This window comes from Buteo buteo, chromosome 4 (assembly GCF_964188355.1).
Source record: "Buteo buteo chromosome 4, bButBut1.hap1.1, whole genome shotgun sequence".
NCBI lineage: Eukaryota > Metazoa > Chordata > Aves > Accipitriformes > Accipitridae > Buteo > Buteo buteo.
In genome coordinates this window covers 11,358,752-11,384,577 of record NC_134174.1, presented here as the reverse complement: position 1 = coordinate 11,384,577, position 25,826 = coordinate 11,358,752, and the positions used below count along the sequence as shown (strand labels likewise).

Here is a 25,826-nt window from a genome sequence, read left to right as displayed (position 1 = left end):
GCTGAGGGAAGTAGCTTCAAAGGGGAACTCAGGGAGCAGGAAACCATGCAGTGATTAAGACTGATTGCTAATATTAATTCAGTCCGTTTCTTTTTGCAGGGAAAAACAAAGTGCAGGATCCCCAGATGACTTCCATGCAGATGTTTCATTTGTAAGCCTTGACATGTCTAGGAGCTCATTTATGATTAAATATTTGATTTTGAAGAAAATACTTTAAAATAACAAAATGATCCTGTGGAATATTAATAATAAATGGAAGAGGCTTCAGTCTGATGAAGACCTTGCTTCCCTATGGTTTGGTAGTACCTTTGTGTAGGGAAAATTTCACTACTTGGTTAACATCAGTATTAGGAAAACATCTATTTGACTCCAAATATTAAATGCATAATAATGTTCATGACTGCCCTTCTTCTAGCCATCATCTTATCAGGCAGATTTTCCACACAAAAAATGATATCTTCCTGTAATAAATGATTTACAGCATTTCTCCTCAGATATCCTTTCTCCATCATCAAAGCTAGTTCCAAGCAAAATAACTGTATCAAACTATACTTTCACTGAAGTAGTTCTCCTGTCCTCACTGATACGTTGCTCAGGCTTGATTAGGGAGACCAAATGCTCCAGCCTTCTGACTAATACTGAACTTCAGTACATTTTTGGATCTTTCTCCTTCCTTTATAACTTTATCAACTCTGTTGAGCAGTGACCTCTTTGTATGTTGCATGCAAGTCCTCATCTAACTAAGTATTTAAATTTGCTCCAGCTTTTGTTTTCTACTCAATCAAAATAATATACTGCTGTTGCTAGCACACAATCCACTTCAGTCCTTATTATACAAAACACAAATTTGTCTCAGTTTAGCAAAGTGTTTAGTCATATGAGTATATTTAACATTCATGTAAATCCTTTTCTGCTGCGGTGATATGGTGAAATTGAAGCAAGGGAACGTCTTCATGCACTCTGGCAGAAAACAGAGCACTAGAAACACAAACCATTTTCCAATGCAAAAGATTAAAATAATTTTTTTTGTCTACCGATTTAATGCAGAGAGAATAATTATGAAAAACCCTAGTAAATTATTTCTGGGAAAGAAGTAGGCAGGCTGATGGCTCCTGAGAATTTGTTAGGAAATGTATACTTACCTCACAAGGCCCAGCACCAATGGTTTCAGCCACAGCACAGATTTCTGACTCATTCACAGTGATCTTCCCTTTGAGATATTGGTTGCATTTCTCATTTCCCAAAATAAACAGGTTTGCTACCCGGAGAAGGCCATCATAGTTAATTACTAGGATTGAAAAGAGAATGAAAACTTTATTCTATTTTAGGGGAGAAAAATAATTGAAGATGCAGTCCGGATAAACTTGCTCATGTAACTTCAGTTATTGTACTTGTTCTCTAGTACTCACATTTTTGTCCATCCTCGCTGTTATCATGCGTTTGTCTTTTGGATTTCTTGTATTTGCTATAAATGAGATTTGCAAGAAATTTGTTTGGTGTGCATGTCTGTTCAGTTCTCTGAGAATATCTGGAGAAGTTTTTTGTATTAGAAGAAAGGGCTAGGTACCTGGGTTTACTCTACAGTTCACCACCAGCTTGCCCTGTCACGTCACAGAAATCAGAAAAAGTGAGCCTTTGCTCCCTGCCTTAAACACAAGTTAATGTCTAACAGTGCCTGCAATGGCCTAGGGAAGGACGTGTGACTTGAAAAATACTGTAGCGGAGCAGAGTTTTTCTCATTCTGTGCTGGCTCAGCTACACTGAATGACTTTGTGCCTGCAAGGGCACAGCCACAGCCTTGTGCAATCTCCATTCATCAGTGTGAAGGTCAGGAAGCCCTGGGGAGCTTACTCTTGTTCTACATGTCAAAAGACAAGCCTGTACAAGCTGCGAAGATAAATAAAGGGCCTGGACCTGCCCGTTCTCTGCACAGCCATGAAAAGAAAATGGCCAGGCTTGCTCTTCACTGACTTATTATCCCGTTTTCTTGAAAAAATGGATGTAACACTTCTTCCTTCCCTGACCGGGATGCTGGGAGGATTACAATAAGTAGTGCATAAAATATAGTACAAAGTCCTTGGATGACAGATGTTATGTATTTACTGTATTACATAACTCCACGGCATTGCAAAGTCCTTATCAGTTCTCTTAAGCTAAGCTTTCCTGCGATGCCGCACCGTGCTCCAGCCCAACTTCCCTGTCCCCCAGACAGCCATTCCCCCTCAGCGGACGGCTAATACGGCCATGCTGGGAACATCAAAAGCAGTCATCTGGGAGAGGGCTGGTACAGATTACTTGCCACCCACAAAGAAATGCAGAGTAATGGTTACAAGGAAGAGAGCCTCAGAATTACAGTCTAGTTTCTGCTCTGCTTCCAGGACAGCGTGAGTATGTCGCTGCTGCTTACTCAGGGTCTGTGGCGAAATGACATTTGAGCACAGTAATTATTGGAGTAATTATTGTCAACTGGCAGCTATTAACTTTATCATCAACACATAATTAGTCAGATATAGTATTTACCAGACTAAATAAATGTCTGTTCTCCCACATATTTGTATTTACTTCACACAAAAACTGTGTTTAATAAACATTAGTAAGGTTGCAAAGTCAAGTACTCAAAAGTTAGGAAATGCCAGACTTAGGGCTGCCTGTGCATCCTTAGCTCACTGTCATTGTGTATGTTAATTATGTCTTTGATTACATTATTCTGTATTAGTTTTTCCACAGGGTGGCCTGCTTTGGGATACAGAAAGACTGTTCAAGTAGATGAATCAGAATTTTTCAAAAAAGGGTTAGAACTCTGCAAAACAATTCTGCCAGACTTTTTAAACATGTAGCACAATATTTTTCACTAGTTGATTCTCTGAAATGTTTGAATTGCTTTGCCTGTCACTGAAGAAAAAAGAAAAAAGGATGTACTAGTAGAAAATATTTCATTTTAAATTATTTTAGATAAAATGCTCAAAGATTCACAAAATTAGAAAAAAAATTGAAACTGCATTTTATAACAAAAACTGTTGGACAACCGTGGCATCAGGCAATACCAGCAGCCTCACCTATAATGACAAGAGGAAGTAAGCTCTCAACGTATTCATTTAGTTTTTAAAAATAGTTTCTTACATCCAGTGTATCCCCATCCATAAACACTGCAACTGGTCTTCTCTGGAATGGTACATCCAGAAATGGGCAATCGGATTATTTCTACAAAATTTGTCAATATGGCAGGTCTGAAAAGAGAAAACAAATAATAGATATAATGGATTTTACTAATCATTCCAAAATGTATCTTAAAAATGATGTTAAATCTATTATAGACTGCAGCAATCAAAAACTGTGCCAATTCTTTTCCTTTCTTTTCCATCTTTGAAGAATATGATGGACTCTTCTACCTATTTTTTGTGCTACAACTGTTAACTGTCAAAAGATTTTTTGAAATGCTGTCACCACTTTTATGCTATTTAACTTGGGTTCTCATCTTAAAAGTAAGTAATGATAGCATTTCATTTGAATATATAGTTTTCCTAATACGGAGAAAGTTTGAAAGCTCATATATACACAAGTATCTCAGCTACAATCTGGTGCTTATTCTATAAATTAAAACCATATACTAGTCCATGTGGGTTGTATGGTTGTTGTTGTTTTTTTTTAAAAAAAACCAAACAACCTCCCAACAAACCTAAACTTGGTTATCAGGAAATAAAACATAGGCACGATTTTTCAGAAGTGACATCTGTTTTCTGTGTAAGGTAGATGAACCTGCATTTCTGCATATATCAAGTAAAAGTTCTTACAATTGGAAGTTTACCCCATGGAGACATCATCTCTGCTATCAGAGATAGTAGAGAACTGATTTGCAAATCTTATTTAGGAAGAATCTCATTCATCAGTCAAAAATCCTGGAATTCGCAATAATAGCTACTAACCTGCTAAGTTTCAGCAAGACCAAATCTGACCCTACAGGGCCATATACCAACTGGGAGATATTCAGAACTTGTCTGTGCTTCTCCTCTCCCTTTCCTTTGATATTATGGACTCCAAGCCAGGCTTTGTAGTCTTTCAAATCTTTGTACCTAAATGAGGCAAAGTTGGTTAGGATTTTGCTGAGTGTAGAATAAAATAACTCAAAAAACTCTGCTTAATGTGATTATGCTAGAAGATCTTAATCCTCTTCACCAGAAATGGGTTTATGCTGCCAACTGCTATTCCAAAATCAACATGCTAGGATGTAAGGTTTTGGTCTGAAGCCACTACATAATTTTATCTTTAACTGTTACTAAAATCTAATTTTTGTTTCCTAATAGTATCCAAATATTTAGATCCTTGGGCAGTATGAACCTTTGAACTTTTTGAGATTTGCCCAAGTTTTCTATTTTATTCTGTCCAGTTAAGCAGAAGCATGAGACTATTTTCATAAAGAGGCAATTGTCCAACCATTACACTTGGAAAACATATTTATGCTTCTATGTAAAATAGCCAGAGCTCTTTTAGATTAACAACAATAATAACAGAAAATACCAAGGTCCCACAGGACTTTTATATCAGAAAAGCAGTGTTAAAGCCAAACAGGAGGGAAAACTGCTGAATTTAAGTTGAAGAAGTGTTGTGTTGATAAATTCCCGAAAATAGATGTATTTCAATATTGCAAAGCTACAGACTACTGTACCGAGAAGGGAAACACTGCCTTGCTGTTAGAACCCACTCTTCCTTTATCAAAGTACCTCCACAGATATGCTTATTCCTGGGGGAAAAAAAAAAAAAAAAAAAAAAAAAAAAAAGAAGAAGAAGAAAAAGAAGTTAAAAAAAAAAAAAGTAATACTATTAGTTTCTACATAGTCAAAAAGTTTAAAGAATATATTTGCTCCCTACATATTTTTGCTGGTGAAAGGTGGCTGACTGACAGCCTGTGAAAATATGTCTCTGTCCCTTTGCTCTACAGTTTCAACACTTATAGTAACATGACTTTACAGAGATTTACTCCAATGTATAAAAAACAGGAGGAAAGAGGAATTCAGTTACTGTTCATTTAGCGGTTTCAAAGCTGAATTTATAGTAAGAGACCTAATTTAAAAAAAAAAAAAAAAAAAAAAAAGGCAAGCTAATTCTTTGTAATCAGAACAGGACTGAAACATTCAAGCAAGTCCCCAGACTGCCACCAGATGTAAACAACATTTGGTCATTTTTCATGTAGGTATTATTCAAAGCATTGACCTCAAGGTGGAGAGTTCCTATTTGATTACAAGCCCTATGAGATTTCTGTCCCCACATACTTCAGTTGGAAACAATCTGCAATGTATGACATCCTACATGTGATTATAGAAAATCTGCAGCATAATATATCAAGTAAAATTAAAGCAATTAAGCATGACAATTCTTTCAAAAATAAAGATGACTGTGGAATGCAGATTAATTAGTTTCCTTCTTTGTGCCTCCAAAATCACATTTATTTTCTGCAGCTCTTTGGAAAGTGAATCAGAATTGTCAGCAATTTGGGAAAAGCTTAAAATCTCACAATTTACAAATTCAAATCACACAAATGTTCAAAGCTTTGCAAAGAACTGCTGGAAGGAGCCCAAACTCTATACGGAGTTCAAAGACAGCAGAATAACACAGATGCTTGCCTCCTTTTTTTTTTTTTTTTTTTTTTTTAATTGTGTTTTCGTTGAGGAACAAAATATGTGGTCCAAAAGGCTGAATTCTTTTTAAAATATAGATTCTGCCTAGTTTTATTATAAAAATGTCACAATCAGGAGTATAAACTTGTTCTTCTGTTTTATGTTTGCATCACTAATTATCTAAAGGAATTTACAAGATTGCATCATCTGTTTAGAACATTGACTAGTACACATAGGAAGGTTAAACTTCTTATTTAAACTTGGGGCAAATCCAGAGCTGATTCCATGAAATAGATTAAATTAATCCAAATACACTTAAATATACCTGATAACAGAATCTGTATCAGATATATTAGAAAATATGTCAGTGATTAATTTAATATTTAGAGGTAAGCCTTGGTTGCCAGATATGAATACAAGTTCCTAAAAATCACTAAGCCTTTACCATTCAGACATGGCAATTCCATTTTGAGGTGTACAGTTAGTTTTTTGCAGAAAGTCCTGAGGTCATTAAGATTTTGTTTCAGACAACATTCTATTTGCTTCCTTGGTAACAATACAAAATAAAACTATATTTTCATGGCCACATGTAATACTTAAAAATATATTTTACGGCTGGACTATTCCAGGAATCCCTTTTTCATAAAAGAATCTGCAACCATTTAAGCACTCATCTACTTAATGGAATTTTGTCTCATAGAACAAAATCCAGGTTTGACTACCTTAACATTAGCTATTTAACTTTTAGGCATCCAGATATAATAATACACCTTACCTGTCTAAAAGTTCCTTAAACATCAAGGCTGCTTTAAAAACAGTGCAAAGATAAAACTTTTCCAGAATGTGGTTCAGCCCACATATCTGGTTATTTAGTCTATGAATAGAGTGATGTTCCTCTAGAAATGCCTTTCTGGACCATCCGCTAGACTTCCAGAAAGGTTTAGTTCTGATTTGATCTCATAAGATACAAAGATTACCAAGGGTGGGAAGGACCCCCAGAAGTTCTCTAGGAATGAAGCAACATAGAAAATAGGCTTTTTATCTTTTCCTTTACTCCAATTTTTCATTTAAGACCTATTTTACAACATAGTTTTAAAAGACATGACGAATCATAAGCGAACTGAATTGAGCTGTACTTTAGTCTGTACCAGCAGACAAAAAAGACTTTTTTTTTTTAACTTTTTTTTTCATTATAGAAGATACAGGGCTGATGCATGAGCTATATTTCCTGTTATACATTAATGATTCACACTTCCAGCTAATGAGTTATGAACCAGAGTAGGAAACAGTAGTTCTGTGTTCTGGCTTTTACACAGCAGCAAAGAAAGATTTGCCATAACGCAATATGCATGTCCAGCTGTATATGTTAGGGTCTTGTTTTACAGAATGAAAAGGATTTCCTTATAGCTCCTACTTATTTTTTTAATATAGGATACATTTTAATTGTATGCAATGATATGAGCAGAAAACTAAGTTTGACATGGGTATAAATCCTGAATCCAACACTTCATGACTAAATGCACTGCTGTTAAAGTGAAAATATTGATATGAAACTCAATTTTTTTGTAACAGTCTCTAAAATAAATAGTTTTATGCCGGATCATAAGCCAATGTTATGAAAAGGTCTGCAGTACCTAATCGAAAGAGCAGAACACTATGAATGCTTTACAAGCTCATGTGTGTAAGTTAATGATAATGGCCATAAAAATATTTCACTGACGGAGTGAATACTATGGAATCACCTGATGCTCCAGGAATGCTGATTTTCTGCTTTTACAGAATTTAACTGCAATTTAGAAGTATTCTTATTATGGTCAACATTTCCTACAGTTCCAAAACAAATATCCTAGTAGATGTATTGTCTTTCTAATCAAAATGATAGTTACCTGTATGTCAAACTAACCACCCATCCTTCGTTAGTTTGTGTTGGGATTCCATTAACAACTCTCAAATGTTTTGTTGAGGCGCAAGGAATGACAGTATCTGAAAGCAGGTCCAGAGATCACATTTTACTAAAAACAGCGGTAGGAAACCTGTACAGTTGCACATAAGGACCACAAGAAGGTCAATATTTATTACAGATTAACTTTCCTGCGCTAATGAAGTATATTTCTAGAGCACCAAAACTACTTCAGTGAAGCTGGGTCAGTCTATAGAAATATTCATAGGGAATATAAAATACATATATTTAAATAGGTTTTTCAGAGATTTACATAGTTATAAAGCAAATATTGAAAATTATTGCCATATCTCACCACTGGTAAGACAGGACAGTGAGACTAGATAAAGGAGTATAATAAAGCTATTCCCTCTTGTAAAAGCATTTTTTCCCAACCTGTATGGTTTTTTTGTATCTGTAGCTGACCTGTCTCTTTTTTCCCAATCAGAAAGAAATAGCTAGTTTTAGAGGTTACGATATATGCACTGCACAGTACATCTGCAAACTTACTTACCATCCAAGCTGGTTGTAGTAGGAGTTGTATCACCTTCACCTAGACAGACACATAAGATAGCCATAATACAAAATTAAAACACATCTAAAAATTGAATAGAGTAAAAATAAACAGCAAACAGCATATTGTTAATTTTAATAGTTCACAAAGTTTTAAACTTCAATGAATTCTTTATACTCTGCAAAAGCACAATTTGGTAAGGATTAACAAGAAGGCAAAATTTCATTCCAATAGAAAGAAATAAGAATTAAACATTATGCAACAGGATTTTCAAGCATTTTTCTTCTGGCTGAATCCTGAATACATCAGGCTATTTATCATGTTCAATTTACATGTTTCATTTGAACAAGCAAATTCTGAAAAATAAAGTTGTTACTTTTCTATAAGCCTTCAGGAACTATAGAAGTCATGTGATTGAAACCAATTCAGATTTAATGAAAATTTCTAATTTCCTTGAAAACCTTTGAAACTTCTAAAGTCCTTTTATGTTGCTATCCACAGAAACTTATCCTAATCAAAACGTGCTCCCCAAAATCTTGTTTGTTCTTCTAAGTATTCCAAGTCAAAATACAATTACAACAAGGTTGCTTAAACTTGGTTCAAAATTTTTGCCTTCAGTTAAGTCTGCAGAGTGACCCAGCATTATGAGCTAGAGGTACATGTATAGCTACTGAAAATTTGCACAGGCAAAATTTAAACAGTATCATCCAACTAGATTTCCATTGTTAAGAAAATATATATATATAAAGGTATACACTTATATATGTAGTTAAATTTGCATGTTTGTGTATACACATATGTGTGTGTGTATGCATATGTATATGTGTATGTATACATTTAAATAAATAGAGAGAGAGAGAGTACTGTTTAAAGATACCAGTTAAAGGCATCAAGTACACTTGGGAACTGCCAGCATTTTGTCTGTACTGGTTAAGCTGGTTATCAGTACCCAAGTGAGCTACTAGTAGTTTAATACTAGTCCATAAGAGTTACAATTGTAAAACAGACATATTCCAGCTCTAGAGTTTGATTCCAGAATTCATAATACTCACCATTGCTGTATACCCTACAAATGTTTGCTGTGAATATTTCCTTAGGAATTCATAGATCCAGATAATGAACTCAGAGTGAGTGGATAAAATTTATATTTCTTCAGCTGTTGTTCTTTATCTACATTGACACAAATAACCTTTTGCACAGTTTGTTTACTCTTCACATAGATGCCAAAATGTCACCTGAGACTTCAAATATCACCTCTTAGAAATGCTGCAGTTCAAACTATGAGGAAATTCAGCAGATTGCTGCTAGGAATTAATGTAACATTATCATTAACCTCTAGAGATGACAGACATGTATTCAAAAGTCTGATTTACCATTTAGATGTTCTCCCAGGATACACAGCACAGTGATTTAGAAATAAGAATTGAAGAGAAAAATTTTGAACATAAATGTGAATTACACATTTTTCAGCATAAATCTATCTTTTTCCACTTAACATCAGTTTATTACTGAATTCCCTAGGATTTTTTATTCTGTTTATTTGAGCTATTTAGATTTTAACATGCAACTTTGTGGGAGCGATGTTCCTAATTCTTGCCAGGAGTTAAATCATCCCATAAACATCCAAAAGCAGAATCTAATCTATATAGCACATATACACTTCAGAATATATATAGTGAGTTATCCAAACTTTACAAACAAATACAGATCACAGAAAGAGACTATGAAGCTTGTAGCACAGAAGATAACTGTCCCTGGGTTTCTTGAGGCCACAGCCAGCATTCTGACCACTAGACAATTCTTTGTCTCCATCCAGCCCTCATTCAATAACTAGATCTGTTGGAAAATGTTTGACCATCTGTAATAGCCCTTTTATGCGCCTGATGCATAAATAAGCCTTGAAATCTCCAAGCTGATCAAGGAAAAGGACCCTCTTGTTCATATAGTGCACAAGCAGCTTCTGTCTGTTCCTTCTCAGTCATGCACAATTGATTCTTGATAGAATTACACATTTTCTGCTGTCACAAGTGACAACAGAAAGGTATGCATATGCATGTGACACCATGGCTTCACTGGGACTGCACAGTTGACAGTGCCTGAGGCATAGCAAGTACTCACATCGAGAAATAGGGCAGTAATCCCAGGGAACGAGAGGATCATCTGTGTAACACCAGGGACCATGAAAATCATCATCTGGATTGCGGCAATAGTTTTTCTTCAGTTTACTAACATCTGGTTCTCTGAATATTTGTATATGCCTACAGGGAAAAAAAAAATTCAAAGTGCTGAAAAGCTTTATACTATAGCCCAAATTTTCAAAGGTTAAATGTTGCTTTGCTCCACATTGTAATATTAGCTGATTGAGAAGCCTACAGGTCAGGCTTTAGTGCTGATTAAAATCAAAAGGAAGATGAGACCCAAATATTCACTGGATCTGGGTCCAAGTTTCCTCTGGTTGGTATTTTAAGCATTGTGTCCACTGGACAGCTGGGAGGTTTCTAGATCTCGCACTCCAGCTAAAATCCTTGGATACCCTCAGGAGGGGTCATTACAATGATTAAAAGAGCGTCTGTGTTGCCCTCAGCAAACCTGCAGGCCTCCCTGTAGCACAACAGGTAGAGTAACAGGTAGCACAAGGGAGCACTGAATCTGCAAAGAAAGCTCAGTCTTGGGCAAAGGAAAGACAAACACTAGAAAGTTAGGAAAACTGAGCAGCAGGCAAGGAGAGGGATGAATGGCTCAGGCAAACTGCAGTGATACGTCACCTAAGTTGCAAACATACACGAGGCACTTTAAAGGTGAAATTTTGGGGTGAAAATATTTCTGGCTTGTCAGACAGAAGCATACAGACTTCCTAAGTTACAGCTGCACTGCTCTTTTAGTTCATAGCCAACCATGCATGCTGCTTCTTGCACACCCATAACCAGAGTAACTGCTGGAGTGAGACACATAATTCCCCAAAGAAGTTCACAGATGGAAAATTTGTGGGAGTAAGAGAAGAAAGGTTGATCTGTTCCTAAGATTATAAAAGAACGCAATTTCATCAAGCAACCAGTAGGTTCCAGCCGTCTCATTCACAGCTAACTGAAGACTTATCAGAGCTCTCAGAAGTCATGATCTTAAACCTCTGCCTCCCTTACATGGACAGCACACTGGAATATGTATGCTGTCTCTGACCCTGTGTGGGGAAAAACACATATAGTCCAGTTGGTGATTCCAGACAGTGCCACTGAAGTCTTCCATCTGCAGTACAGCTTCCCCAAAGGCTGACTTACTGACTTACACACCTTCACCTGACTGGCCATCAGGTCAGAAGCAGGAATCGGGGATGGCCAAATTCCAGAGGGCAACAGCTAATACGTTGGGCACTATGACAGTGGTGATCATGAGCACTAACTCAACAAGTACCAAAGGTAATACAGACATAATCACATCAACTTCAGAAAGTAAAGGAAAACAAAGGGAAGACTGTTTCCGTCTGGGCCACTAATGTGTGTAATATCTCCACAGCAAAATTTCTGATGAATCTCTGTCTTTGTGCAGTACCTGGAAGTCATTGTTTTTGTCATTTCTTAGATTTATTAATCTACTGTTCTGAACCAGCAGAGATGACACTGAGGATCCTGGCATGACTGAAAAAGTCTTGGAAACTCACAGCTTCTTTTATACTTACTGCTGATTCATTTTTATTTTAACAAATAAATTAAAGTAACTTGCCATTTCCACTACCAGAGTATGAAGCCAAAGTAAGGATAAACAACAGAAATTGCAAATCACTTCAATGGCATTTGATGTCAGTGTCATTAGATTGTGGACTCAAGATTCAATTTCAGGCTGCAAGGGACCTTAGGTGGTTTCAAGTCCAACCTCTTGCTTGAAGCAGGATGAACTATGAGATCAGATTGATGAGAGAACCATTTCCTAGTTTATTCCTGCTATCCTCTCATAGAACAAAACTCTCAAGGACAAAGACAGGGTAAACCAGGCCAGTAAAGTAAATACTAAGAAACATCCCAAAGCCTGCAATTAGTGGTTAGCCTGAACAAAGACATGTTGTGTAATATATTTAAACATCAAGGGGGAAAAAAAAAAAAAAGAAAGAAAAAAAAAAGAGATACTAAAAGCTCCAGGGCATAAGGGGCTATTTTAGAATCACTGCAGAAGAAGAAGAGATGCCATCTGGAGGCAGTATTTATTCAGGAGTCACTGAACCATCTCTTTCTGTTTCGTATGTACACACCTACGTAAGTCTTCAATATTCTTGTCCCATGTGGAGCAAGTTAGCCCAAATCTTGTCTTGGATAGATTCCCCATGTAACTCTTGCCATTGCCACGATAACAATCTGAATAAAGAATGTTGAGACAGAAAGAAGTGGAAGGTGATTGTGCAACATTGAAAAGAAAACTCTTCCTTTCATCAGTAATCCAAACAATTAAAGAGAAGTGTTATATTTAGCAAACACTATACAATATAAATCAGACAACTGTATAAATCAAATCAGAAAGAAAATGGGAGAAATTTTTCAAGTTTAGACACACAATCTCTTGCTTGAGGTTTTCATTCTCAACACAGTAGCATTTTAATTTTTGTCTTACTTAGATAAACTGGGAAAATTTCTTTCATAAATAGTTTATGGTTAATTTAGAAGGGTCAAACAGAATATTCTAAAACTTGCCAGGAGCTGTTTTATACAAAACAAAGCAAAAAATGTCCCCTTAATCCTCCCTCCTCAAAAAAACAGGCACTCTTAACCTATTTGCAACAATTTACCTTTGGGTGGATTCTGGATACTGGCAAGAGTATATAATTCTAGATTTAAGTTCTACTTTGGCAAAATCAAAAATGCAACGTGACTTTAATTTGAATGCAATTCAAAAACTTGCTTGTTCACGCCAGCAGAAGTCATGTTTAATTCATAAGCTTTTATCACAAGCCTTTTTGAGGCTTTTCAAGAGGATTTTTTAAAATGTTCACTACTATAAAGACTTTTTTTATAAAGCATTTCATTTCATATTCATCAGTATTTTTACTTTTTTATAATTGATACTTTACAAAAAACACAGAATGAAAGTCGAAGTTTAATTCTTTCTGACAACTTTTGCAACTGCAACTCTTTTAATTTTTAAGAGAAAAAATGGCTAAAATTTAAAGATGGAGATCTTAATGCAGCCTGATGTGGAGTCGTAAGTCTGACATCTTAGCCTCAGTTTATGCTATGATTCACATCGGTTCTCAGGATGCAGTAATACTCATTAGAGTAACACCAAGACCTCATGGGAACAACAACATTTGCCTGACTACTCAGAGTAGACTTTACAGGCAGAGGTAAGAGCTTGAAGCTAAGAGGCTATATGGGAAGTCTCACTTGTTTTTTTCAGCTCAACACCTCTTAGACAAGGGGCTATGTGGAAAAAATAAGCTTAAAAAAATTGCTTTTGGTGGCCTCATATGCAATTATTAAAAGACTGTGAACCAAGGAAATCATCTCAGCTCTGGAAAAAGGCCTTTCAGACTAATGAAGGTAAGACAGTGGAACAGATCTCCAGCTAATATAAAATGGCACACAAATTCACCTTGTCTAAAAATCATATCCAATAGCAAATCTTTGCTGCAGCTTTCCCTACTGGAATCGAAACATGAACTGAGAAATGAATCTCATTTACACCATGATGAATCCCAAGTATGCAAATAAAGCCAAAAAGGAACTACACAGGTGTAATACAGATGTACTAAGACCAACTTCTCCAGTTTTCAAGCCTGCCTAACTGCTGGTTGGAACAGTACAGCATTCACTTAAAATCACGTTATCGCCCTTCCCTCCGTTACCTTGTTCATTTGATACATCGCACTTGGGAATCTGGGAGCAATAACCAATACGGATGTTTGGGTCAGTGGTAAAACACCAGGGTGATTCAGATCCATCTGGATTTCGGCAGTAGTTCTCCCTCAAATCCCTATAAAAATAAATATGTTAGGTCACAGCAGGGATAACCTAAAAGCACTGATGCATTCTATTGCTTTTTATTATGAATTAGCAATAATATATGCTCCTTAAGGTCTGTATGTTACTGATCATTGTCAAGTGCAAGGAGATGAGGAGCCAATAAGAATACAGTGTTCAGAAAAATACAGTAATTGTAATAAGAATATAGTTATGGGAACTCATTTTCAGTGGACCTATGTTTTGACTGGATATAACATTTCATTTGAAGATTAACAATATTTTCAATATAGCTTATTTTTATTCAAGATTCTCCACCAAAATTTGCATGCAAGCTGACATTGGATACACCTGCAATCCATTACAAGTGCTTTTAAATATAAACAATACCAAAGTGTTTAAAATTCCCTGTATTTTGAATGGTTCTGCTGAGTTTAGAGAACAGAGTCCTGTAGACTGTCAGCGATTCGTTTAAGAAACTCAATCTTGGAATATGAAAAAAATGTATGTGAAATTCTATACAGCTGTTTCCTTTAAAGTAAAAGTTAGTCACAAGGGAACATCTTTAAATGTCTCTCTGAAATAGTCAAGCCTCTTGAATTAAAAAAAAGCCCAAAACTCTTAATAAAAAAATTTATTTTCCCATCTCCTGACAGTTGTTGCCATGTTCTGTGCATCTCCATATTTCACTGTATTTTTCTGTCTGCAGGACTTACTGATAATAGACTATGGAAAGAATGGGCCTAATACTGTAATTCTTACTCATGTGAGTTTTGAACAGTCATATGAGCAGTTCTGTTGCTTTTACTCAAGCTATTGGCCTAATAGCCACTACTCTCTCAAGCACCAGCTAATAAGCAGTCCTAATATTGTTAGCCCCTCTACACTGCTAGGAACATTGTTAAAACTGCACAAGGGCCTGATGCTGCAGCTGGGTTACATAGGTGCAGCGCAAATTGGTTTAAGTGGTGGTTTGTCTGACGAAAACCTGTGGGATCAGGCTCAAGCACTATCTTCCAAGTAATTTCAAGGTGGTCCTGAGATTGACAGAGGAGGCTCAGGACCAGTCCTATTTTCCATTGCAATGATGATTGTTACGTTTTCAGTAGATGTGTTCCAATACATTATATTTGATCAATAAAGTACAATAGTAGTGAAGGGATTAAGACAACAAACCTAACTGTTTTGCTCAAACAAGCGATTGTTAGAGAGATAATCCAAACTCAGACTGGAATCTTTTCTTTACTTTGAAAGATCCACACTATTAAATTCCAGCACAAGCCCCGACTGATATTCAGCCATCAGTAAAGACATTTAGTACAAACTGGGCTTTGGGTCCATGCTGGTCAGCTACGTTTCCTCTATGCTCAGTGAAAAAAGGACTGAAAGAGCATGATTAAGGTAACTGCTTAAACCAAGTAGGTTATTCACATCCTGGGAGTTTATGAAGTGAACAAAAAGGTTAGATGACCACTGGTCCTTCAGGTAAAAGCAGTCCTATTCATGCAAGTACATTTAGTAATGTGACAGAAAAAGGATTAGAGAGATGGAAAATAAAAGAAGTGTTGTCAAACATTATAAATGTTAAGTATTACCAAGGAGATTACACTTAGGTAACATTTAGGACATATTAATTTAAAGTCAGAAACCACACTGTGAACAAGTACTTACCTCCATGAAAGAAAAGCAATAGTAATGTACCAGCACTATTGGGATTCAGGTCCCAGTCTGGAAAACATCCATACACTTCACAATCAATTAAATTGGAGAATACACACTTGAAGAAAAAGTTCATTAAAAACCCTACAGTTTCACACAAGTTCATCTAGAACTAATATTTGGAGATCTGAAGAACTGATTTTCCCATGTTCAAATGGTTTTCAGCATCAGCAAGTAGAGTGAATGCATCAGATCGCAGAGCAGGGACAGGGATCCTATGGTGTACTTTGGTGGCATGAATTTCTAAACATTTGAAAACTAAGCTCTTTTCCCACTGCAGTAATACCCATGTGTCTCTACTCACTTGCACTTGAAGTTCTCAGGAGTGATGTTGTGCTGGTGAGGAAACTGGGAGTCCCACCGCTGGCACTGGATTCCACTCCATATGGTGTTGGCCGTGCCACGGTAACCCTCGCCCTGTCCCTGAATGCATGTTGATGTCTCAGCCACTGCCTCCGTGTTGTTCATGGCATTTTCATCTGCAGACCCAGAGAAGAAGGGACGTTTCATTTTCTTAAGACTGAGCCTGCTTCAGGATGTCAGGTTTGAACTCTGTATTGCAGTTCAAATCTTTGTAATTGGAGTTCTTTGGTGAAACTGCCAATCTGATGTCCTTTACAGAATAATTTTCTCCTCTTCACATTCACAACATCCATGAAATCAGAATAGGTGTTAGACCTTATGCTAGTTTATCCACTTGCAGGCAAAGATTCTGCAATATTTAAGAACTTTTGTTTAGTGAGACACCTGGCCTATGCTATATCATTGAAGGTCAGGAGATATTCTTGGTTACTCTTTCCAGTTCAGCAAATAGTTTTCTCATTTGCTTAACTTTGCAAAACTGAGTGACCACCCATGTGCACACTGTTAAAGATGTTAATATATGTTTGCAGGATTAAAACCCAATTGGTTTTCTCCAAAGAATTCCCAGAATATCAAGTCACAGGAAAAAAGATGCAGATAAAAAAAAAAAAAAAAAAAAAAATCCTATTATAAAGTAATGTGCTAAATCCTCCTTGAAGCTTCTTTTTTTTATGCCTCATATAGTTAGAGGAAAAAAAAAAAAAAGCCCAGCTTTTGGAAATCAAAGATCACTATTCTCTACAGAGAGACAAATGTTTTAAAGACTAACAAATTCATCAGACTCAAGATCTTTTACAGATGTTGATATACCCTGCATTCACCCTGGTGTGGGTTGTCTTGAACTAAATTCAGAAAAACAGTGGTTTTTGAAATGACTCATTCACATAGCTTGAAAGTCTCTTTTTATTTCTTATGCAATTTTCATAATTGCAAATTAATGGCACAGATATTGCATCAGATATATACAAAGTAGTACAAAACTAAATATATTACAGTAAGAGCAACAATTCTACAATGTCCCAAAAAACTCCCAACATAATATTTTTGTAAGTAACTGCCCATCTGTTGGTAATTGCTATTGTTCACAAGACTAATTTTATTAATTACCCTAAAAGGATTAGTTGCCAGCAATAAGTTAATAAAGTTTTAAAATTAGTTTTCTTCAAATGGTCCAGTGATTAGAATAATATTAGTGTGTTACTCATAAGAGTTCATTTCTGGTAACTTGAGCCAGTTCTATGAACTTGCAGAGAATATGGATCTTAAGGAAACCAAATGTCATAACAGATGGGTTTGGCTGATTTGCTGTCTAATCTTCTATGTTAAAGATCACTTCCCTGTCAGATGATAACATCAAGTTGTGCAGTTGAATTATACATTTCTCCATGCTGGAGAAAATTTCCCTTTTTCTCTTCATCTGGTTGATGTATTTACATCAGTGTTTCACAGTCAAATTAATTCCCTGTCCTTCCTTCCCAAGGCACTTTGTCTGCAAAGGTCGTCCTGTTTCAATGGGACTGTGAGTTCCAAGCTCGTTCCAAAGCCAAAAGGACATGGCACTGAAAGTATCACAAGCAGGCTTCTGCAGGCTGACAAATGCACCCTTTCTAGTGGATTCATAAAACAGGCTTACAGCTAGTAACTATGTTTTTAATCATTATTACTCACTTTTTAAATAATTGGACAACAAAAAAAGAAGTTCATACATCTAATAGAAATACATAGCTGCATATTTCGGTTTTCCTTCATAGCTAACACATGAAAACATTTCGAATTATATTCTAAAACAGCTCCTAAGTTGATTAGACTAAACATTGCTGTGCCACATTTAAATACATACTAGTCTTTTCAAAAAATATATGCAAATCTTTTATTAAAAATGAAAGCGATGTGGCGTATAATTAGGAAAAAAAATAGTTACCTACCATGATAAATTTCAGTATACATATGGCATTCTGGCTGCATAATATTTCCTAAGTAAATTAAAAAATTACAACTATATAACTAGCAAAAAGTCTTCTTAAATAATAGTAATAGTGCATAAAATTTCAGCCTAATACAAGCTATTACAAAGACCTTATTTATAAGCAAAAGTTACTATTTCAACTGTAATGAACTGTATAGTACATCTACTCTGTACTCATACTAGGGAAAAAAGTGATTAGGTTGGCGCTTATGTATAATTGTGTGTGTGTGTGTGTGTGTGTGTGTGTGTGTGTGTTAAAATCACGTGCCTGAAATGAAATAAATAATGCATCAATTGATTTAAGCAAGTCCACAGAGTCATTTTGTAGGCCATTCTTTCTTATACATCTACAGATACACAGCTCATTGCTAAACCTTATACTATGTGTCTGGACAGTGAGTTCTATCTGTAGATCAGATTTTACAACAATTTGTCCATGTCAAATTATCCTATTTAAAGGAACTAGACAAACTTAACTTTCACATTGTCATAAATACTTGCACAGCCAAGCCACTACTGGAAAGACTTACAGTATAATGGCTAAGAGAGAAATTATTTCAAAATCTGCAATGTGTGATGGATTATCTGCTACTACTACTTTGTGGCAGCTCTCAATAAGAATTCTAGTGATGAAGAGGATCACTAAAATATTTTTATTTGTATTAATAAAGCAATTCTATCATTCCAAAAGGTCCACAAAACCCTCCCCAAACTCTTGCTATACCACCTGCATTTCCTACTAATGCTTAATTTTCAAACACGAAAATTGAGACTCCAAAATATTTCTGACATTTCATTCCAAAATTCTGAGGGCTTGTGCCCTCAGAAACAACCTCTCTCCTTTTCTGGCTCTTGAGTTCTTGAGTGTCACAGAAAGCTCGAAAAATATCAAAAAAAGCTCAAAAAATCCTTCATTCAGCTGGTGATTTCCACAAACAGGCATGATGGGAACAGTTTCCCTGTTCATGGTAATGAAAGTTTGCCTGGATGCACAGAGGGCCGTGCAAAAGCTTGAGGAGTAGTGCCTGCCTCACCAGGCATTACAGAGGTGCTCTGTAGACTATAAGGCAGTTGCCAAACTTTAAGAACAGTCCAGGTTGTCCAAGCCTACAACTTAGTCATCTCCATTCAGTACTGATCTTGGTCTTGAGGCTAATTACTCTTGTTACCCACATAACCAATTATCTAAAGCTTAATAACTCCAAGCATGAACGTCAGATTTGCAGAGCATTGGTGAAAAAGTCCTGAGACCACACTCGTCAGCTCTCTTGCAAGGTGGAAACAAGATCAAGCTAAAAATCACTAAGGCTGAATCCCCACTCTTACCCGAGCACTTCCTGTAAAATATAAATTAAGACCTGCAACTCCAAGAGCTTCTTCCAATGAGAAAGACATTATGAATTAAGTTAGAAGATGAATTTAAGTTCAATAAGCAATCCTCACTATGCAGGCAGGTACTTTAATTTCATATTAGAAGTACTCTGTTATTGTTGTTGTTGTTCCAGTTCAGCTTTTATAGCTCTGAACTGAGATTAAAAGTACTGCTAAAGGAAGATCACACAAAATATCATCTTATGCAAGACTACTATTTATGATTTGTTAATTAAATGTCACTTCTTATTCCTGTATGAAACTTCATTGTGAACAGAAGAATTTGGTAAATGTCTAGCAGCATTTTGCTACTTTTGAACTTTGCTGTAATTTTTCTTTGTATTCTGGATGACTCAAATTAACCATGTAATTCAGACAGCTACTTGAGGATTTCCTGTTAGTAGTATTTCCATCTTCACCTATTCGCTCTGAAGTCCCCAGCCAAAATGCAATAATGCAAAGGTTTCCTTTTTTCCATAAAACCCTCCATATTTTGATACCTCAAAATACATAACTTCATTAATAAGGGCCAGCTCATGCATTCATAGATGCTTAAGTAAAGAGATGAAACATTATCCAGAGTTTCATGTGTAAAGCCACAGATAGTCGTCTTAGTTCTGGTTCTCACAGTAATGCCAGCATGAGGGAATCAGCAGGGGCCTTGAGTCATTCTACAGTTGAAGTAACCAGTTAGAGTACTATTTCTGTCTTTAATCCCAATGACCCAGAAGAAAATCCTGCACAAATTTTAGGTCAATGGTGAAACTCTTACTGACTTAAAAGAAGGTAGGAATTTTGCTGGAGTATTCATGTTTTTTCATGGTAATACTATCTATGTATTTTTGGAAAAAGACATAGTTGGAAAAGAAGCAGAGTCCTAAATTACTTCATCAGGAAAATTCCTATTTTTGCTCATATTTCTGCAATGTCTTTCCTAGTGTGCCAGTCAACAAAAGGAAAAAGTGCCCTGATTTGTAACAAAAGATTTTTAAAAGTAGATTTTAAAAAGTAAATTTTAAAAGACGAGGTGCCTAATCCAGTAACAAAAGTGTTCTAAACACAGCAAAGTCCTCATTAAACATGATCCACACAATTCTGCAAATGTCAGTAAGAAACTTGAGGGACATTATGGTGAGAAGCTGTTCATGCTCAGTTACACTGCCTCCAGGCATCCCTACCTCAAGCAATATGATCTATAGCTCTGGGCAGTATGATAGTGGCAGTTCTTTTCTTTTGACGTGTTTCCTTCAAGGTACTATCTCACAGTACATGAAACATGGAAAAAAACCCCAACACTGATTTCTAGTGTTTTGGGTTTTTTTCAGTAAAAACATATGAGAAAGTGAAGAAATAAATTAGTCTTAAGCTTAAGAATCACAGTACTGAAGAACTCATTGTCACCTAAAACCTGCACACCTACAGTTCATTTGTCCTTGAGCACAGAGAGATCTTTCCAGGTTGTTCCAGTATCTACAATTAGGCTTTAAACCCAAACAATTTTTAGTTTAAATTCATTTAAAAAAAAAAATATCTGGATTTCTGCAGGTTTAGAGCTCTTAAATCTCACTTTCAAAACTGTCACAGAGATGATGAAAAGCATCTGAGAAGGATCCTTTTTGAGGAAATGTAGATTAAGTCGTTGCATTCACAATAAATGCTGGACCTCTGCTATGCCTCCACATGAAGCAAGCTGGAAGGTTACACTTTATCAACTACTACACATCAATCTCTTCACTGCCTCCTTTCTATAAACATCTTTATTTACATAAATATTAAGCTTAAACTGAATGGGACATTTATTTGTTTACATGCTGATTCAACAAGTAACTCTTTAATCAGAGCTTCACATTCAAATGGGCAGTTGAAATCTCTGCTTCTAAAGAATGACTAATCTAATATTGGTGATACTGTGCCTTCTCAAAAGTTGTAGGCATGCTGCAATGGTTCATTTTACACCTAGGTTCTCAATTTTGCTGTTTTATTACTTGCTCTTTCCCATCAAACCCAGACCCTTATTGAATTCTCTCAGGGCTTTTGGGGCTCCAGTCACCTACTGCCTATGAGTACTGACAGCAAAGGCTAAATCCATGGTAAAATCAGCTGGGTTGGTTGGAAATCAGATAGACGGCAACCAAACACTGTCCTTACCATAATTATTCCATATAGCTCTGCAGCTCTTGAATGACTGACATACGTAGCTTCATTTCTGGGCCTCAGCACCTCTCTTATAGCCCTATAGCTCATCCACAGAAGCACAGCCATCCTTCTTTTTTTTTTTCATAAAGCAGTATTAGCTCCCCACTCCTGTCTTCCCTGTAGTCCATGTCCTCATTCATGCCAAAGTAACAGTCATTTTCTTTTTTCATATTTGCTGTCACTGCTTCCATTTCTTCATTTCATCCTACACTTCTTTATTGCTGTTATAGTTGTCCTTTTATCCTCTCTTCTAACTAAAAATTGTCTCAAGCCAAAACCACAGACACATATGTGAGCAACTTCAAACCAATCCTGGGGTCCCTGAAGTCTTAATCCAGATCCAATTTTTGCAGCTTGAGCCATCTCTAATCCCTAATTGCTCCTGTCATCTCTTTCTCACAGCCCTGGCTGTAAGCCACAATGTTTTATGCTGCCTTCTGTGCTTGGAAATAAAGTTACAATGCCTTCCTGTCTCTTCAGTCTTAAAAACATATTTATTTTCTGAATGCTTCCTTCCACTGACTTTTTTGCCGAAAATTTTGTATATGAGCTGTTGTCAGCATTTTGGCTATAGAGCATACTAGTACTCATGACATGTAGCAAAAGCCACAAGCAGCATGCTGCCTTGTGGTCACTCCCCCAAAGAGAGGACACCTACGTTTTTGTATATGGTCCAAGGACTTGGATTTGCAAAGCATTTTTTCTAATTAGTATTTCTTGTAAAATATATAAACGGTCCTCAGCATAGGAATTAAAAACCTGTGTGAGAATCCAAACCACAAAGCTATAAAGACATATAACTCATGATGTTCTCTGTTTAGTTTACTGAGATTGCACACAGCCACAGCTTCAGAAAATAGCGCAGCCACTGAAACCCAGAATGACTTAGTGTTTTGGGCTCCCTGCTAGGAAGTGGGAAAACAGCTTTTCTATGTGCCTCAAGAAAGAGTGAGAACTGAAAACAGGGCTTTGATATTTTGTGTTGGTATGCTGGTCACCGAGCTGGTGATATAACAGTAATATCAGCCATAAATTCCCTTACTAGTTTATAAAGGAAAGCACTGAGCAGCACCACATCTTATGCAGAGGACAATGCCATATGCCTGTGTTAAATACCCTTGAAAACATCTGCCAGATTAAATACTTTCAAGATCATCACTTCTGTATTCTTCCTCATATAGATTGCTTCAGTAATTTCCAAAGAACTACAGTTTTCTGCAGTGAAAATACAGTTTTGCATATGAAATTTCCACCAATCTTAATATACTAACTGAAGATGAAAGAAAGTATTTCTAGTTAATTCAGTCAACTTTTGCCTATAAATGAGACAAAAGGCTTTCATCACAACATTAAAATCACTACATTATGGATTTTGTTTTGGTTTGGGTTTTTTTTATTTCATTTTAAGGATTACTTTTTCTTCAGAACTCTAATTGTGACTTGGGTAGACAAAGGTGACATTACAGTAGTTTGCAGGAGATCTCCCACCTAAGTATTTTATAAAGCTTAAGCCAGACTGTAGATAATGAAAGTTGCATGGACTGTAAGCTTACGTGACCAACGAAGCCAGATGTGAATCCTCAGAACACTGACACATCAGCTCAGGAAATGCCAAAGGATAAAGGTTTATAAAAGTTGCATTTGTGAAACAGTCAGCTGTAACTTAGGAATATATTTTTTTCATAATAAAAACACTTCTACCAGGGGAAAAGAACAAATCTAGTATGCTACATATTATTCATATATTATCTAATAATTAGAGAAATGTAGGAAGCACAGTTTAGGTAATAAAAAAAAAAAAGAAAAAAAAATCAAAACCCAAACAAACCAAAAAACACAAACCAAAAATCCAAAACAACAACCCCTAATTTAATGAATTAACTAAAAAATTGGAAAGATGATTCAGTTATAGAGCTAAGCAAGACTGTGTTCACAATGGGGAAAGACTGAACTTTCCCTGTTATCAAAGATTATCAATAACTTTAGATAGAGTTACATGAATTAGTACTGTAGTTCACAGGCAAGACTTCAACATGGGTGTGACTTAATGGGTGCCTGACACAAAACAAGCAGTAGTCCTGTTAAGTTTCTTCTCTCTTTGGAGAACGTGATTACAGACATTGCCCAAAGTAGCAAATTAACCTCACTTTTTTTACAGTGGAATAATTTTGCTAGTTTTAACTAGTTTATACTGGATTTGCAATGACATATGATAGTGCAGAATAAGTTCAATTACTCTGCATCAGGAAGTACATTGAGAGTATTCTTACTCAACCTTTGGATTTCAAACAATTGACTAATTGGTAAGATGTGACTGACACCCCAAGACAGTACACTGGCCTAAGCCAAGAACAAGCAAGGAGATAAAACTCTGAACTATTGGTGGTGGAAGCAGAAAACATGGCATAATTTGGTTTGGTAAGAATTCCAAGTGAAGACGGAGAATCCCATGCTTCCCCCTTTCGGCAGCAACTGCTCACACATAAAGGTTCATGCCAGAGCTATTCCATCTTCTCTCTCCACACATCCCCTACCCCCACCCCCAGTATTTATATATATAATAACATTATAGGAAAAATACAGGATTACATTATGGAAACAGACTTTTCTTAAGATCCACCACTGTCTCTATTTTATCTGGATTTTAGATACCCCAGTAACGGTTTATCTTCATTTATATAACAACAACAACAACAAAATACAGAGAACCCTGAAAATTAAACAGTCATTAAAAATCACTCTTTTTATGCTTATTATTAGCTTTCTTCCCCATCCCCCCTTTTTTGGATTCTTACATAAATCCATTTTCAGGTAAGTCTTATTGTTCTTTTTAATAGAATCTATTCTCTTCTTCTATCCTCCTCCCAAGAGAGCCAAATGAATTTTACAATGACATAAGCCTACTGAAATGACACTTAGAGCTAGATGAAAAGCAGAGTGTCTGGTTTCGAGGATTTTTTGTTTTTAACACTTAATTTTGGTCAAAATTGAAGCAGGACAACAAAGGAAATTGTAGTTTCCAAAACTGCAGATCTAAGAGAAATGGACTTTCTCATGAGCTAACATGACATTGAGTTTCAGTGAGCAGTTTTAGAAGCTTCCCTTTGCCTCTACTTCACGGAAAATCCAAAAATACTGTTTTCATTTTTCTGCCTGTATTCCTGGGGGCTCTGCCACAGGGCTGAGGCACATGAAGTTGACAGGCTTGTACAGTATGGATTCAGTTAAAGTCATGCCTCATTTCAGAAATTGCCTTTATTCCCAAGTTGTTATAAACAAAGTATTTTGAGTAAAAAAAGAATAAAAAAAAATCTGCCTAGGTATTACAAGACTGCCTTTAAGATCATGTTTGTACACTGATTATGTCACATGTTGCCAGTTCACTAAGGGCAAAAAACTGGACCCCAAGTCTGGCAATGAGAAGCATGGGAGATAAGAGAGGAGACTATCACCTGTAGGTCCCACAAGCTGTGAATTAGGCAAAGAATTTCAGGGATGTAAATATCGGTTTCCTGATTAAAGCATGTCCCAGCAAAACTTAATTCTGCCATCTGCCTCAGCCCCAATATTACCATGAAAGTCTAGAAAAATTACTTTACCCAAGTTTTCAAGGGTTGTCCAATAATTTTACCTTCTCATTGTCCCCATACTGCTCATTTAAAATATCTAATGATCAGTAGAACAGAGCTGTCAGAGCTACCACCAAAGTTAGGAGGATCTGGGCTTTGAAGACAGAACACACCACAGAATGCTCTAAAAATTCTGAACTAGAGCATCTCAAAGCAGGCATCCAATACTTCTATACCTTACCGTTACTTTGATTCAATTCCCTGTCTGGAAAGTGAGAATAACAAAAGCAACCATCTTGTAGTTGATGGATGAAAAGAAATTAATTGCCCGTGGAGTGCTTTGATACTGGAGTGCTGAATATCACAGAGAAACTCATGAGGAAATTAATAATTCTGTCTTCAGCACAAGGCTAAATAGTGTGCAGGAGCTGAGGCCTAGAACTGCACAACGCACAGGAGGAAAACAAAGCAACGAGCGGTTGTTGACAGAGAGAGCACTGAGTAGGGAAGGTGTGCATGCACCTGCTCCCAAACTGTAATGCAGATGCCCAGCATGGCCAAACTATTACTGTATATGAGTTTTTCATGATGATGTTGCCTCACTTTTTTAGTTCTTGATTTTCCTACCTTTTAAT

General features: G+C 36.3%; 1 protein-coding gene across 2 annotated transcripts in view; it reads right to left on the bottom strand.

Annotated features, from left to right (window-relative positions):
• HGF (hepatocyte growth factor) overlaps positions 1-25,826 on the bottom strand; it is a 60,481-nt gene that overhangs the window by 5,171 nt on the left and 29,484 nt on the right. For both annotated transcript variants that reach the window (XM_075024740.1, XM_075024741.1), the window contains exons 8-17: positions 16,031-16,205; positions 13,893-14,020; positions 12,306-12,408; positions 10,184-10,323; positions 8,066-8,104; positions 7,499-7,595; positions 4,664-4,738; positions 3,924-4,070; positions 3,121-3,227; positions 1,143-1,288 (exon numbers count right to left, since the gene is read on the bottom strand). In XM_075024740.1, coding sequence (XP_074880841.1) covers positions 1,143-1,288; positions 3,121-3,227; positions 3,924-4,070; positions 4,664-4,738; positions 7,499-7,595; positions 8,066-8,104; positions 10,184-10,323; positions 12,306-12,408; positions 13,893-14,020; positions 16,031-16,205 — 1,157 coding nt within the window. The remainder of the gene's footprint in view (positions 1-1,142; positions 1,289-3,120; positions 3,228-3,923; positions 4,071-4,663; positions 4,739-7,498; positions 7,596-8,065; positions 8,105-10,183; positions 10,324-12,305; positions 12,409-13,892; positions 14,021-16,030; positions 16,206-25,826) is intronic.